Source organism: Amblyomma maculatum, chromosome 1, assembly GCF_055883805.1.
Source record: "Amblyomma maculatum isolate TAMU_Amacu chromosome 1, ASM5588380v1, whole genome shotgun sequence".
NCBI classification, from domain to species: Eukaryota; Metazoa; Arthropoda; class Arachnida; order Ixodida; family Ixodidae; genus Amblyomma; species Amblyomma maculatum.
This window is the reverse complement of record NC_139344.1, coordinates 364,825,190-364,839,013: the sequence shown is the minus strand read 5'-3', so window position 1 is coordinate 364,839,013 and position 13,824 is coordinate 364,825,190. Positions and strand designations below refer to the sequence as shown.

General features: G+C 45.1%; 1 protein-coding gene across 1 annotated transcript in view; it reads right to left on the bottom strand.

Moving 5' to 3' along the window:
* Positions 1-10,659, bottom strand: part of LOC146208016 (uncharacterized) — a 42,629-nt gene extending 31,970 nt beyond the window's left edge. Inside the window, exons 1-5 of the mRNA XM_084587210.1 lie at positions 10,443-10,659; positions 9,665-9,770; positions 8,743-8,849; positions 4,641-4,694; positions 1,676-1,705 (exon numbers count right to left, since the gene is read on the bottom strand). Of these exons, the coding sequence (XP_084443336.1) occupies positions 1,676-1,705; positions 4,641-4,694; positions 8,743-8,849; positions 9,665-9,732 (259 nt within the window). The 5' untranslated portion in view covers positions 9,733-9,770; positions 10,443-10,659. The remainder of the gene's footprint in view (positions 1-1,675; positions 1,706-4,640; positions 4,695-8,742; positions 8,850-9,664; positions 9,771-10,442) is intronic.
* Positions 10,660-13,824: the final 3,165 nt, after the last annotated feature.

The following is a 13,824-nucleotide window of genomic DNA, read 5'->3' as shown; positions in this document are numbered from 1 at the left end:
TGAAGAAAGTATGCTAAAGTATGAGGAAAAGGTCCTGTGCAGATACGGGGGAACGAAAAACAATGAGGGTTATGAGGGAGCGATTTCGAAGCCTCCAAATGCCGACTAAGCCTAGTGAGCGCCATTGTTTCCATCGTCTTGCCGACACAGGAGGTCAGAGAAATGGGACGGAGATTTGAAAGGGCTAGAGGCTTACCAGGATTAGGAAGGAGAGAAATAAGTGAGGAAGTCCAGGACGATGGCAAAGAGCCTTCTTCCCAGGCGGTGTTATAGAGGTTGAGAAGGTGCTCTTTTGCGTTATTGGGAAGATTGCGAAAAGCGGAGTGATTCCATCTTCACCGGGGGCCGATCTTTACCGGCAGCCGACCGAGTGGCGTTAGCAAGAAGTGCAGCTTCAAGCTCGCGCAGTGTAAAAGGGGCATCGAGGTCATTGCTTGCACATTACCATGATGCATGATATTCATAGAGGTGCTCTTTGTGAGTATTCAAGTCAAATTTATACTTTGCACAGAGCTCATATTTTAGAAATAATTTTTAAAAGTGTTGCTGGCGACCGTCCGCAACCTATATGGGTGACACATCCCATCGCGCAAACCTTCCTTACGGCGTCGTTGGAGCAGCTCGGCGCGCCTACTCATTGGATCCTCCCAAGTTACGCGGAAAGGACGGGGGGGTCTCGGGTGCCGTCGGGGCATCTTTTATTCTTGCGCACTGGCGAGGACTGCTGAGTTGAGGAGAGAGGAGGAGCACCATTTCCGATCGCCCATATCTTCGATGCTAATGAAGCTAGCTTAAAGATACGGCGTTCGTGGGAAACCTAATGCGCAAATCGCCTTTCACGGGTCAAATGTTATGGCAAAGCAGTTGGGTCATAGGTTGAACAGTATAGTTATGCAGATATAGAAAGAATAACCGATTATTCGTCGGAGAAAATGAGAGTAAAGTTTCTGTAAAAACAGCACAGAATGTGTCTAATGGAGTGAACCTTTGAACACGCCTTGCAGAAAAGGCGCCTAATATTGACAGGTGTATTATAGGCGAAGAAGAAGAAGGAGCGCAATCGGCAGAAGTAGAGGACGTTGAAGTGTCGGCCGTTCCTGTTGCCCGCACAATATCTTGCATTAACTTAAAATTACGTATCCTGCTACAAGGAACAAGTATACAGCACAGGCCTAAAAATGGTTTTGCTTGAGTTATGAAGCTTAACGCTCCAATTGACTCAGGCTGCGGAAATTTCGCGCACCTGGAGTTCTCTAACGTGCACTGACATCGCACCCCGCATGGCCTCCTTGTTTGTCGGCTTCGTCGAAAAGCGGTCGCCGCGACAAGAACTCAATCCCGCATCCTTCGGTTCAGCACTCGAGCGCTGCCCTAACCACTGCACTACAGACCGCAGGGGAGGGGGGGGGGGGGGACTAAAATTTTTGGTACGGAAAAAGGAATCTCTTAGGGACTACTGAATGCCCTATATGTACTTTGGTTAATCGAAGAGGGCCATAGCCTGCTCGTTTCAGTTCAGATAACATTGGGTTACAGTTTACAACGTCTATAGGATTAATTTTTCCTTTAATAAAGAACAACGAAAAAGAAGTTTCCATTAACGCACCGTTACATATTTCTATATAGGACCAGTCTGTAAAAGGAGAAATGGAGAGTATACAATTTATTCACTCACCTGGTCTGGCTCCGTCGACCGTTCCGGGGCCTAAAGGAGAAAAGAAAATCGGCAGAAACGAAAGCTGCGCAATCAGGGTATATATAGGCACGAATACTCATTGCCATTCACTTGTAAGGCATCACTTTACGTGAAAGACGACATGACAAACATACAAATTCCCGGTTGTTTTTCGAGGGGGGGGGGGGGGGGGAGCGTTTCCTACTCGACAACCAAATGCCGTGAAATCGTATCTCAACTAAACCTTACTCAAAAGTAAATTATTTGTTTTATAAACGTCAACCTTATGATATATGTGGTGGCCTTTATTTCATGTTTCACGTAATGTTTTTAATCACTTGCATTTTCCATGTCACGTTTAATGCGGGCGTTGTGTGCTTGCAGTTGTTTAAAGTCGGTGATTTCACTATAGTGCTGTGTTGCTGCAGTAAAGCCTACAAACATTATATTGTTGCCCAGATGGGCAACTGCCTAAAAAACTGCCTTCTGCCTAAAGAACTTCAAGGTAAGGCTCTATCTAATAAAGACAAGAAGGCGGTGCCCAAGACAATGGCTCCCAACCACTAATAAGCACACTTGTTCTAAAGCCCTGCTGCCGGTAACGCCGATTATAGGTCCAACCATTCAAACCTAACACGGCCAAAATAGGGTTTCTTCTGACGTCGTGGTCTGTCTCATACCACCTTCTCTTTTTTTCGGGTTGTGATCCATCTTTTCTCGGTAGCAAAGGCCATCGCGCCTTGCCGTCAGCCGGAGTTTAATTGAGGTGATTCGAAGATCGTTAAAGAGCAGCTGCATCCCTTTTTGAGAATTTCGTGATATTAAAGGATTCAAACGTACATGGGATGTAGGTAATGCATGCAAAGTGTTTTTATGCTAGCATTCAAACCTATGGCGTAATTGACAATTAAACCTTGAGCTTCTCCTCACAGCACACAAGTTCCGCGGAGAACCTTGGTGGTGACGTCATGGACGGTAAAGCGGTAACCGCATGAGGCGACAACCCCTAGCGATCCGTCGCGCGACGCCGCCGCCAACGCCTGTCGTTGTTCAGCGACAGAGGCGTTTTCAGCGTTGCTCTGTTACCGCCGCCTCGTCATTCGGTCAAGGGGAGTGCAATCACGCTATATCCCATTTCTAACACTAAACAGCACGAAGTATACGATAAAACACTGATGAAATTTCTTCTAACGCATCGCATTTTAAAGGGTCACAGCGCAGCGGTGCGCTACTACACTGCGATGCCGACTTGCATTGCAAGCAGTGACTTTCTCCTACTTCTTTCGGAAATTAACAATATCTAGCCACGCTAACCTTTTTCTTTCTTTTATTACCCTTCCAAAGCTTTTACTGAATTATCTCGATGCATTCATATACACACGGATCAGACGAAATGAGCGCGTGAAGGCACCAGGTTCTTCGCCCAAACTGGACTAGGAAAACAAACTTCGTACGCAATAAAAAGAAAAAAAAAGCCAGAACAGAAGTTCAGCACCCCGAAGTCTTCTGCGATTGCCTGCCTCGCGAGCTGCTTCCGGGCGACACGCGAAATTTTCTAAAAACCCAGAAACCGAGCGACAGCGACGAGCGGCAATGCTTTGGCGGCCCTCATTCCGTCGCGTGACGGCGTCGCGCGGCATGTCGCCGCGAATTGTCGCCTCATGCGGTTAGCGCTTAATATTTCTAATGTTCGTCGCCTTCGCTCACGTCCTGCTGCGCCGTTTCTGATGGTGCTAATCAACATATATAAGGCTTTGTTCTCGGCAGCCTTGTTTTTATTTCTTCAAACCAAGTGTGTGTATGCAGGAAACGTACCGGTACCATCAATGACGTCATCATGCGTCCCCCACCTGTCGCTGTGCAGTGCGGCGAAGCCTGATAGCCGTCGCAGTTTTAATCTCGAATTGCACCATTGTTTCAAATGCTAGCGCCAAGATATTTCGCATGATTTACGTGCAAGTTGTAATTATTCAACCGCTCTAAACTCATCGAAATGTAAAACTTCTGCAGCTTCCCTTTAAGGTAGAAGATATTTTGGAATTTTCCACACGCTCGGGCCTCACAACTCGCCGCCCCCGCATGCTTTCTCCGCGTGCGCTCCTCCGTGAGACCCACAGAGGGCCGTTTTCTAAGCAGAATCCGAGCACGAGCTTCATTTGCAATTTATTCTCTCGTTTGTGATAAAGAATAACCATTTCTGAGACACAAGCTAGCATATGTCTCTGCAGCGCGAGATGCGTCGTTCTAGAAAAGCGCCGACACCCAGCAGCCCATGACAGCTTCCCAAGCGAAATTCGGACACGTGTTTACAGCCTTTACAGAGAGATTCAGAGGTCTGTTGAATACGAAAACAACTTAAGAAGTGCTGGCAAAAACGTTTCCCGCGTGCGTCAGTTGTGAAGCGGGACAATTTGCGATGTCAAAGAGTGATTAAATACGCTCCGACGATGTACGTTGCCAAGATTGATCGGCGGGCCTGGTCCCTGGATATATTGAACCTGCATTTATCCGGCTTTTACTTTAACCCAACAGTAAGGACATTATGTCAGTGTTATGGATAACGTCGCTTACGTGGATTAACATCGCTTGAAAAACATTTCAGAAAAACGAGCTTTTTTTTTCAGTCCGCGGCTGAAACTTCTTTTTTGTAATAAAAACGAATTCCAGTTTGACAAATTTCGAACTTTCCTTCACTTAACAGGCATTTCCACCACGAAATCTCGACAAGAAAACAGATTAACATACGTGCTCTGTTCCTAACAGTGGCAACAGCGCTGGTAAGCCCAGCCTTTACACCGTCGACATGATTCCTTCAAAAGACAGTCGCCAGTTATTTAAACATCTCTGGAGCAAGGCGTTAACTCCGGCTTCACAGTGTACGTCAGTTCACCAACGAAAACCTCGAATTAACACGTGCGCCACTTGCCGTTCTGCACTTGGAATAATTTTGAGAGGGCGCTCTTACATGAAGACGGGGGCGTGGGCTCAATGAAGTCATCTTCAGTGCTCGTCTTCACCTCTGTAGAAAGAAACAAAAACAAACAGTTACGCGAAGAAAACAGCATATGGACGAAGTAAAATACGAAAAAGAACTCTGAAACGCACCGTACAAATGAGGTCATGGACGCTGGTTGCAACGTGCACCTCCACTTACAGGTTAGGTGTCTTGGCAGACGCCAGTACGAACACGCATTTTTCAAAGCTATTTCGACAACAGGTGTGTTGCAGGTAAGTCCACGCAGCCGGTGCTGAGTGCGACGTGCTTAGTGTGCATGAGAGAACCTCTTTTATTTTAGCAGTAAGCCCTCCATTGCAGCTACCAAATGTCTCGGAGGTGATAATCGCGTAATGCACCTACCATCGACATACCCGGATGTCGTAAATGCAAGGCTATATAAAAGGACGATCCTGATTCCTGAAAATTGTTGACCCACTCTGTAGCTCCGCCGCTTTAATCCGATTCGTCAAGGCGCATTTCATGCGGAATGAGGCAGCCACCGCCCTTCCTTTGGCGCAACTTCTCTTCCTATACCAGGTGTCGGTGAACGTATATTTTCCATAGTTTACATCCAGCTTCCTAGTGCAGTAGCCTGCAGGCCTCAGTCTCAGGAATTAACCGTTCCCCTGAACCCTCATTCACTGTGTGGTAAGCGCGCACAGCGACGCTTCACGAGTGAGGGAAATATCCAGTTTGTGTACTCCCAATGGAGAGTCAGGAAGGCCTCGCCGACACAGACTTGACAGTTCCCTTACAAACTGCTTGATGAGTCTAAATTTGCGTTTAGTTCAATTTTCTCGGTAAAACCCTGTGGCCATAAATTACCTCCGTACTCAGGTTTTTCTTTGAGTTACCATCACAAATTTTATTCCTATCCAGTTTGTGTACTCCCAATGGAGAGTCAGGAAGTCCTCGCCGACACAGACTTGACAGTTACCCTACAAACTGCTTGATGAGTTGCTGTTTAATGTGCCAGAGGAATATGATGGAAAATATTGGTCCAATGAAAAATTGTAAGTTAGTTTTTCCCGGAAAGATTTGTCAGTGCATGGTACAATTGCGTTTGGCAGGGCATTCCATAGTGCTATTGCGTCCAGAAAAACAAATGAATTTAGTGCTAAGGTGCGGCAGTTGATGCTTGCATTGCTACGATTGTAGTTTAGGCGGCTAAACTCCTGTAAGGAGTAAAAGAGAGAGAGAGAGAGAGAGAGAGAGGGGGGGGTAGCTTTCGTGTTAGCCGTATTAAAACACAATACAGAGTAGCAACTAGTACTCAGTTGAGCTTATTCGATGAATATATTGAATGAAAATTTAACACCGACTGAATAGGAGCTAAACCTGTGTAGAGTTTATTTACTCGCCCCTTTGGGTGGTAATAATCGGCACCCTGGTACGAAGCGCCACCGGAGCGTTATAGAAGTATTTCTTTAGGTAAAAAGTGAAACAGCCTGTACATCTCGTGTTTTCAAATCAACGAAACGTCAAGCCCACACTCGAAGACAGGTTCTTGAGCTTTCACGAAGGTCATAACGAACGTCGACTCACACATAAGCAAACTTTTATTACCAGAAACACGAAAAATTTCAGCAAATACCTTCTGACAGTAACTTGTTCGCAAAACTGCGTTCCAACATAGCGAGAACATAGCACACACACGCATTCACTCACTTGAAACCTACATGTGCTGATGCTTACATATATACTCTCTAGGAAGCGCGTACGATATATAATTTCTGATGAATTGTCAATAATGCAGATTTAGAAACGAATTTAAGGGCCATTGATGTCATTGTGTAGACGGCACTTACGAAAGTTAGTTGAAGTAGGCCCTCAAGGTTCCAACAGATGAAACAAAAATTACAAGGGTTCAACGCTGCTGAACCAAATATTGTGCAAAAGCATTAGCTGCGGGTGACCGAGAGTTCTTCTCTTTTTCTTCTTCCTCAGCCCACATATAAAGCCCCGCTTTAACCAACCCATATGAACGTGCCTTAGTGGCCTATAGGGGCAACGTGAATGCCAGGGTCCTAGCAGGCTGATTCTGACATAACCGTCCCATGTGAAACGAGAGACCCAAGTTGGCAGCTCCTGCCAGCCCGTGTGTCACGTGGGGTGTGACGTCACAGCGTCACGTGGGTAAGACGTAACTGCGGCCGGGTCACGCGAAGGCTTGAAAATGCGAGTAGTATTGCTTTCGCAATAAAATTACGATGGTACATAACGTTTAGTGTGGTGCGACAACGTTAACGACTCTCGTTTGCTGGCTCTTCTTCCGGATCCTCCTCCTACTAAATACTCTTTGCTACTTGCTTACGCGCTAATGTTGCAATATGTAGCGCCCATATACATTGTCCCGCACACATTCATTAGCAGCACACATTCGTAAGCTGCCACGTGACCTAAGAGACAACCAACTTACGTATAAATACCCGCTTTAAGCAAGCCGTTATCAATGAGCCTGTGTGGCGTTGAAGAAGCGTGTCTAACTTGGCATCCAAAGGCCTTGGAGTGGTCCTTTCACCCCAAAAGCGAAGACGAAGACTGAAGCTCCTGCCAACTAAGCCATTCCATGCGATCTTTTGACACACGCGATCCGACGACCAGTGAGTGCAGGGTCATATTGCCTGCCAACTTTCATTTGCCAGTCATAACAGCAATTTTTTTTAATTCACAACGCTGACTGCAGATATACTAGAGAACGCGACTTGTTTATTATTGTTCTTGAAATAGATGCTTCAAGGGCATATATATTGCCTCGAACATATTTTCTTCTTTGGCACAAATGTTTTCATGCTTCAAGTTTTATAAAAGCGTTTAAATATTACACCTACAACACTAATAATCAAAGTTCCATTGAGCGTTTAATCAATAGTAAAAATTAAGCTAGAGGAAAATTGTAGCCGAACGAAATTAACTGAGATTCAGCTAACTCATAGACAGTTGTATTCGTGTTGACTCGTATCAAATTCAGTCACTTGACCTGTAAATAACTTGTTTTCGTTTGACTTATACCATCGGATGAAGTGTGACACCATAACAATTCATCTCAGTAAAGTTTGCGTTCTATTTTTAAACGTAATATACTCTGGAAGGACTAAGTAAGCAGTCAATTAAAACTAAAAGTGCATTTTTGTAAGTCACTATTCCACATAAACCATCATCTCGGTACATCCTATTCTGTAACTAAACGAGCTGATATGCTCTATACAGATCCAAACAGCAGGGCATTACTTCTTGAATTCCCACATCACGAATCCTATCCGGGCGTTGATTCTGAAGGGCAGCGCGTTGCGAAATTTCCATAGCTGGCGTCAGCGGCAAAGTAATGCTTCCCCAATTCATTAGGTTGGAGCTTCTACACGTTGTATTAGTTATGGGGTCGCTGACCACAGGAAACTGAGCCCAAAGAGCGAAGTTAGCTGTAACTGAGTAGCAGGTGTACCACTGGAACACGTGAACGTATTGTGCTTCTTAAAACAAACGCACGAACTGCGTCCATATGATTCTTCCTGAAAATTTGCCTTTCAGCCACGAGTACGGCATGTAGAATTGCAGTAGAGATAACTTATAAAATGGCTTCATTGATTCAGGCTCACACACGAGCTTCTCCTTTGCGACCTACCACAGTTGTCTCCATTGCAATCGACGTGAGCAGAAATCGTTGCCAGATCTTTCTACGGAAGCGTCTTAACTCTCCTGCTTACGGCTGCAGATGGAATATGTGTCAATAGCATGTATCGAAAAGTGCATAAGGCTCCAGTACTGTGCGGTACATTGTCATTCTCCAGGTCACTGCAAAGGCAGGCGTTAAAACGATCGATTCCGTCCACTGATCAACGCGATCCTACAGCGTTATACTATGCCGAAACACATAATCGGATTCTGAAGGCCTAGCATCAACAGTATCTATACGCCCATCCTACCACTGAAAGCGATAGGCTGTTATTTTGTGACGAAAATGATCAGAACGGTGCAACAAACCCATGCATTGTTTTGCGCTAGTATCCAACAAGCAACGAGTAAATGAACGCCGAAACGCAACACTCAACGCAGCCTATAGTAGGCTCACTTTTCTGATTGTAGATGTAGTAGAGGACGCCAACGACCACCCAAAAAGTGCAGATGAGGAAGATGATGGTGAGCAGGTACTGCATCATCCCTCCAGTTTCCTGGGTCCTGCAAAAGAAAAAAGCGGAAAGGCGGTGGGGCGCGCCAAGAAGAATATAATTTGCAGGCGCAAGCGAAGCAACACACACAGAGCAAAAGATGCTTTTAGGAGTGGCTAAAGCACGTCCTCCAAGAACAGGCAGGTGAAACGCTATAACACTTGCAAGAAAAGGCATACCTATGCTTACAGGCTACAATGAGCTGATGTAAAGGCGTGTGGAACACAACACCTGCCGAAAAGAAGCGTATAGGAAAGAAACAATGGACAACTTTCCCACAATCTTGGCGGCAATTTTTGTGCATTCATCGCAGTGGAGGTTTAGCTACAGGACGCGACAGTGAATTCAGCAATAACATTTAGGTGCCAGCGCGGGACAGTTTCTGGTCATTCATTGCCATTCATTCGGTTCGTGTTCCGAGTTTGCGTCGTTATCGCGAGTGTCGCTATTTTCCGACCTCGAGTCATCCGATTGGTGGAAACAGCGGAACCGGAAGATAGGGCAACGTCCAGTTCCGGCGTTTCCACCAATCACACGACTCGAGATCGGGGAGATAGCGACACTTTCGATAACGACGCAAACTCGGAATATGGACCCTGGTTTATTCTTTTTCCTATATATTATAGACTCCACAAGCAGCGCGCTGCGATCTTCGGTGTTAACAAGGGGTCGACTGTTCTCACGCGGGTAAAAAACAAAAACGGTCACTGAATAACGCGAGCCATGAACAAACAACGAAATGGTGCGCAATCATTCCATTATTTCGCCTGACATGCTCAATGTACAAGAGTTGGGTAGGACAGCTGCGTGCACCGAGTTACTCACGCTGGCCTGATGACGACAGAGCGCTGCGACATGGCGCGTGACAGCATCATCGACCTTTGTTGCTCCATCGTGATGGTCTGGTAGTATTCGGCTCAGGTCTGTAAAGCTGCACCGTGAAATAACAGTCACTGACTGTTTCCTATCCTACAGAAAGCGCAAGCAGCATGGAATGTGTGTTTGCCAAGGGTAACTATACACTGCGTAGTTTTTTTTTTTTTTTTTTTTAAGGACTTGCCTCAAAATAAAAGGGCTTACAAAGGTGATGACAACAGTTCTACTTAGAGTACGAGAAGTGGGGTGTGGCACAAATGTTTCTCTAGACGACTGTGAAGAAAACCATGCCACCGGGTTACGGCACACAGGCACACTGCATCTATTTTGATGGCGTGCTTAATTTTGAAGGTCCCGCTATTTCGCAGCTGGCAGGAAGGTGTATCGCAGCTGGTTATTAATAATTTTATTTGGACTTATTTCTGACAGCTTTCACAGTGGCTACGTTTTGAACACCTGACAAAACTACTCCCTCGTTCGACCAGTATTGATTGATCTGAAGATTTCGTTCGGAAGAACGCGATTAACGCTTCTCCATTTTCCTTCAGTTCCTTACTTTACATACACACGTCATGCAATGCTATGAAGAGTACTATTGCAAAATTAGCTGCAACAGGAAACCCACTCCTACGGTACCAATTCAGTAACGGGAAAAATGGTGTCGATAGTTCAGGCTAGCCCCATTCCATGCTTTACGTTGATGAAAGGCGAAGCCCGACAGACTCACGAAATGTCCAGCGCAAAGACGAGTTGTGTCCTCTGGTGATAGCCGCGGCGTACGACTTCCAGTGAGAGGCCGGGACGGGTACTTGCGGCAGCTGACGTGCAGTTGAATGCCAGAGTCGACGTTCAGACCTCCGACCAGTGCGCGGCTGGCGTCTTCTTTCCTCGTGATCGCGCGCTTGCCCCCGACCAGCTCGCGGTACTCTTCCTCTTCTAGGAACGGACTGCGGTGGTAAGCAGTGCTGTGTCATAAGACAAGGAAATTCATAAAACTGAATTACCTTCCTTTTTATCTGATAATAAGCACCGGAGTGCACTATTTCGTTTTCTCTGCCGTGCTAAGTCTCCGCAGCAGGTAAACTGATGGTCTTCATCTGTGGTGCTGAGCCCTAGCGAGGAGGCTGATTTACTGGATACTGTTGGTCGAGGTCTATATATTCGCTTTATATACATCTCAAAATCTAATATATCTGCACCCCAATTCTTGGCCGATCCCCCTGTGTGGGTATGTGCCATCAAATTAGAGGAGAACAACAACAACAACAGCATTCGCTTTTCGTCGCCATGCCCAAGGCCGCTCGCATTCCCGGTCACTGCGACAGAATTTTACGAGGTGGCTATGCCAGAGTTAGCAACTGTAATTTCAAAGACAAGAGCTTCAGCTCCAGGCCCTGATGCTATTACAGCTGGTATGTTAAAAAATCCTCTTCCAGATTTCTTCACAAGAATTATTCAATATTATTGACTGTTATTTAAAGTACTCCTGGATACCTAGCTCCCGGAAGCTTGCCAAAGTGATTCTACTACTCAAGAGTCAAAGCCTTGGCTATGTCATTGACAATATCAGATCGATTTCTTTCATTTCTATTCTGGTGAAAGCAATACAGCGCATAATTCATTAGCGATTGTCTCATTTTACTTCCAAAAACAAATTTCTTTCTCCCAGTCAGATTGGCTTCCGTGCAGAATGCTCAATATGGTCTGCTCATATTGACCTGGAGAGCAGAATTCGTTTGGCTAGTCGGTCTCGTGAAATATTTGCTGTAGTAAATTTGGATATTTCTAAAGTTTACAACAGGGTCGATCACGGAATACTAATTTCTCATTTGATAAAACGCCGAATTCCGAACCGAACTACATAGTCGCCTGGATTTAATCATTTTTATCAGGAAGATTTTTTTACTGTTATCAGGGTGGTCTTACATCTCTCAAATTTTCTCAATCTAAAGGCGTTCCTCAAGATTTGGTCCTGTCCCCTGTTTTATCCAATATTATCCTTTCTTCAATACCTTTGCGAGACGATCTTCACCTATATGTTTACGCAGACGACATTGCCTTCTCCTCATTCACGGATATACATACCTTATGTCATACCTTACAGAACTACCTAACTGTCCTTGAATCCTGGCCAGATACTTTTTTCTTTACTATAAATGTCAATAAATGCTTCATTCTAGTCGCTCCAGTCAATCCAATCTGTTTCTATTTCTCTTTCATACCATCAAGAGCCTTTAGTTCAGTTTACAACTCTTAAGTACTTGCGTTTTCTGTGATTCTTCAATACACTGGAGACCTCATATTGAACATCATCATCATCATCATCATCATCATCAGCCTGACTATACCCACTGCAAGGCGAAGACCTCTCCCATATTTCTCCAATTAACCCGGTTTTGTGCTAGCTGCACCCACTTGACCCCTGCGAACTTCTCAACCTCATCCGCCCACCTAATTTTCTGCCGCCCCCTGCTACGCTTTCCTTCCCTTGGAATCCAGTTTGTTACCCTAAGCGACCATCGGTTATCCTCTCTTCGCACTACATGTCCTACCCATGCCCATTTCCTCTTCTTGATTTCCACTTATTTCTCTGACCCACTCTGCACGCTTCCTATCTCTTAATGTTATCCCTACCATTTTTCGTTCCATAGCCCTCTGCGTTGTCCTCAACTTAAGTAGAACCCTCTTGGTTAGCCTCCACGTTTCAGCCCCATAGGTGAGTACAGGTAAGATGCAACTGTTGTATACTTTCCTCTTGAGCGATACCGGTAAGCTGCTAGTCATAATCTGCGAGTGCTTGCCAAATGCGCTCCATCCCAATCTTATCCTTCTTGTTATTTTATTTTCATGGTCCGGATCTGCGGTTACTACCGGTCCTAAGTAGACATATTCGCCTACTACTTCCAGTGCTTCGCTACCTAACGTAAACTGCTGTTCCTTCCCGAGGCTGTTGAACATAGAGCATATTAATATTAATATTGAACATACTAAGCGTAAAGAGGAGCGTGTCTTGGGTCTACTGCGTCGCATCAGCCACACGAGATATGGAATGAGAAGATCTGCCCTTTTTATGATCTGTAAACTTTATATGCCATCTATTCTGAAATTCGGCTGCGTCTTGTTTACAGGCTGCGCTGATTGCAAACTTGACCACTTCACTTGATTGAACGGCAAGCACTACGGCTTTGCCTCCGCCTTCCTAGTTTTGTTGCGTTAGTCTTATACTCTGACGCTCGGGTACTTCCTTTGGATTCCCGTTTCCAGCAACTTACGGTACAGTTCATTCTAAAATTATGTGATTATTTCCTGTCGTGTTCACAAGCAATCTTCATTACTTTACCTAATTAATTTTTTCGTACTTATTGGTCTCCCTATCAAAGACCGCAGGTCGTATATGCGCAGTCGCTTTTACCTCCGTTGACAGTAGATGTGCGCTCTCTTTCACAAGCCGGTTTTCGTCTACTTCAGATTAATTTGGCCCATGACGACATTTATCTCAATCATGCCGAATATTTGCCAGTGTCTACCTTGTTTCCATTTTGAACGACCACATGCAACATTTTCATTCATATGTTGTAATTGGCACTGATGCTGCAAAGCGTGAGGAAAAAGAGGGGATTGGGATTTTTTTTCTCAACTTGATTGGGCTTTATCACTCCGATTTCCTGATTATGCTACCATATTTATTGCGGAATTTGTAGTTATTGTTCTAACCATCCTGAGAGTTTGTTTAGATCATTGCAACGTTATAGTACAGATGCTCTTTTACTTTGTACTGCCTTGACTTCTCCGACTGCATCTTTGCGTGGTCAGTTTTATGACCTCGCACCGTCTCATATCCGTGCAATTAGAGTGCTGTAGATTCCCGGCCATTGTAGAATTTCAGTGAGCAAATCAGCGGACGTTTTTGCGTCAGCTTTCTTGAATGGCCCAAGTCTGTCATTAATTCCAGACTTCTCTTTATGGGTGACGGAGCAATTCAAACAATTTCTCTTGATTAAATCCTCGAATTCGGCATTTTATCTTTTGATGACTTCCGGAATTTGAAATATGCCGCTAATATGCTATTAACTTCCATTAAATATGGCCTCTCCCGTCAGTGCGAGATG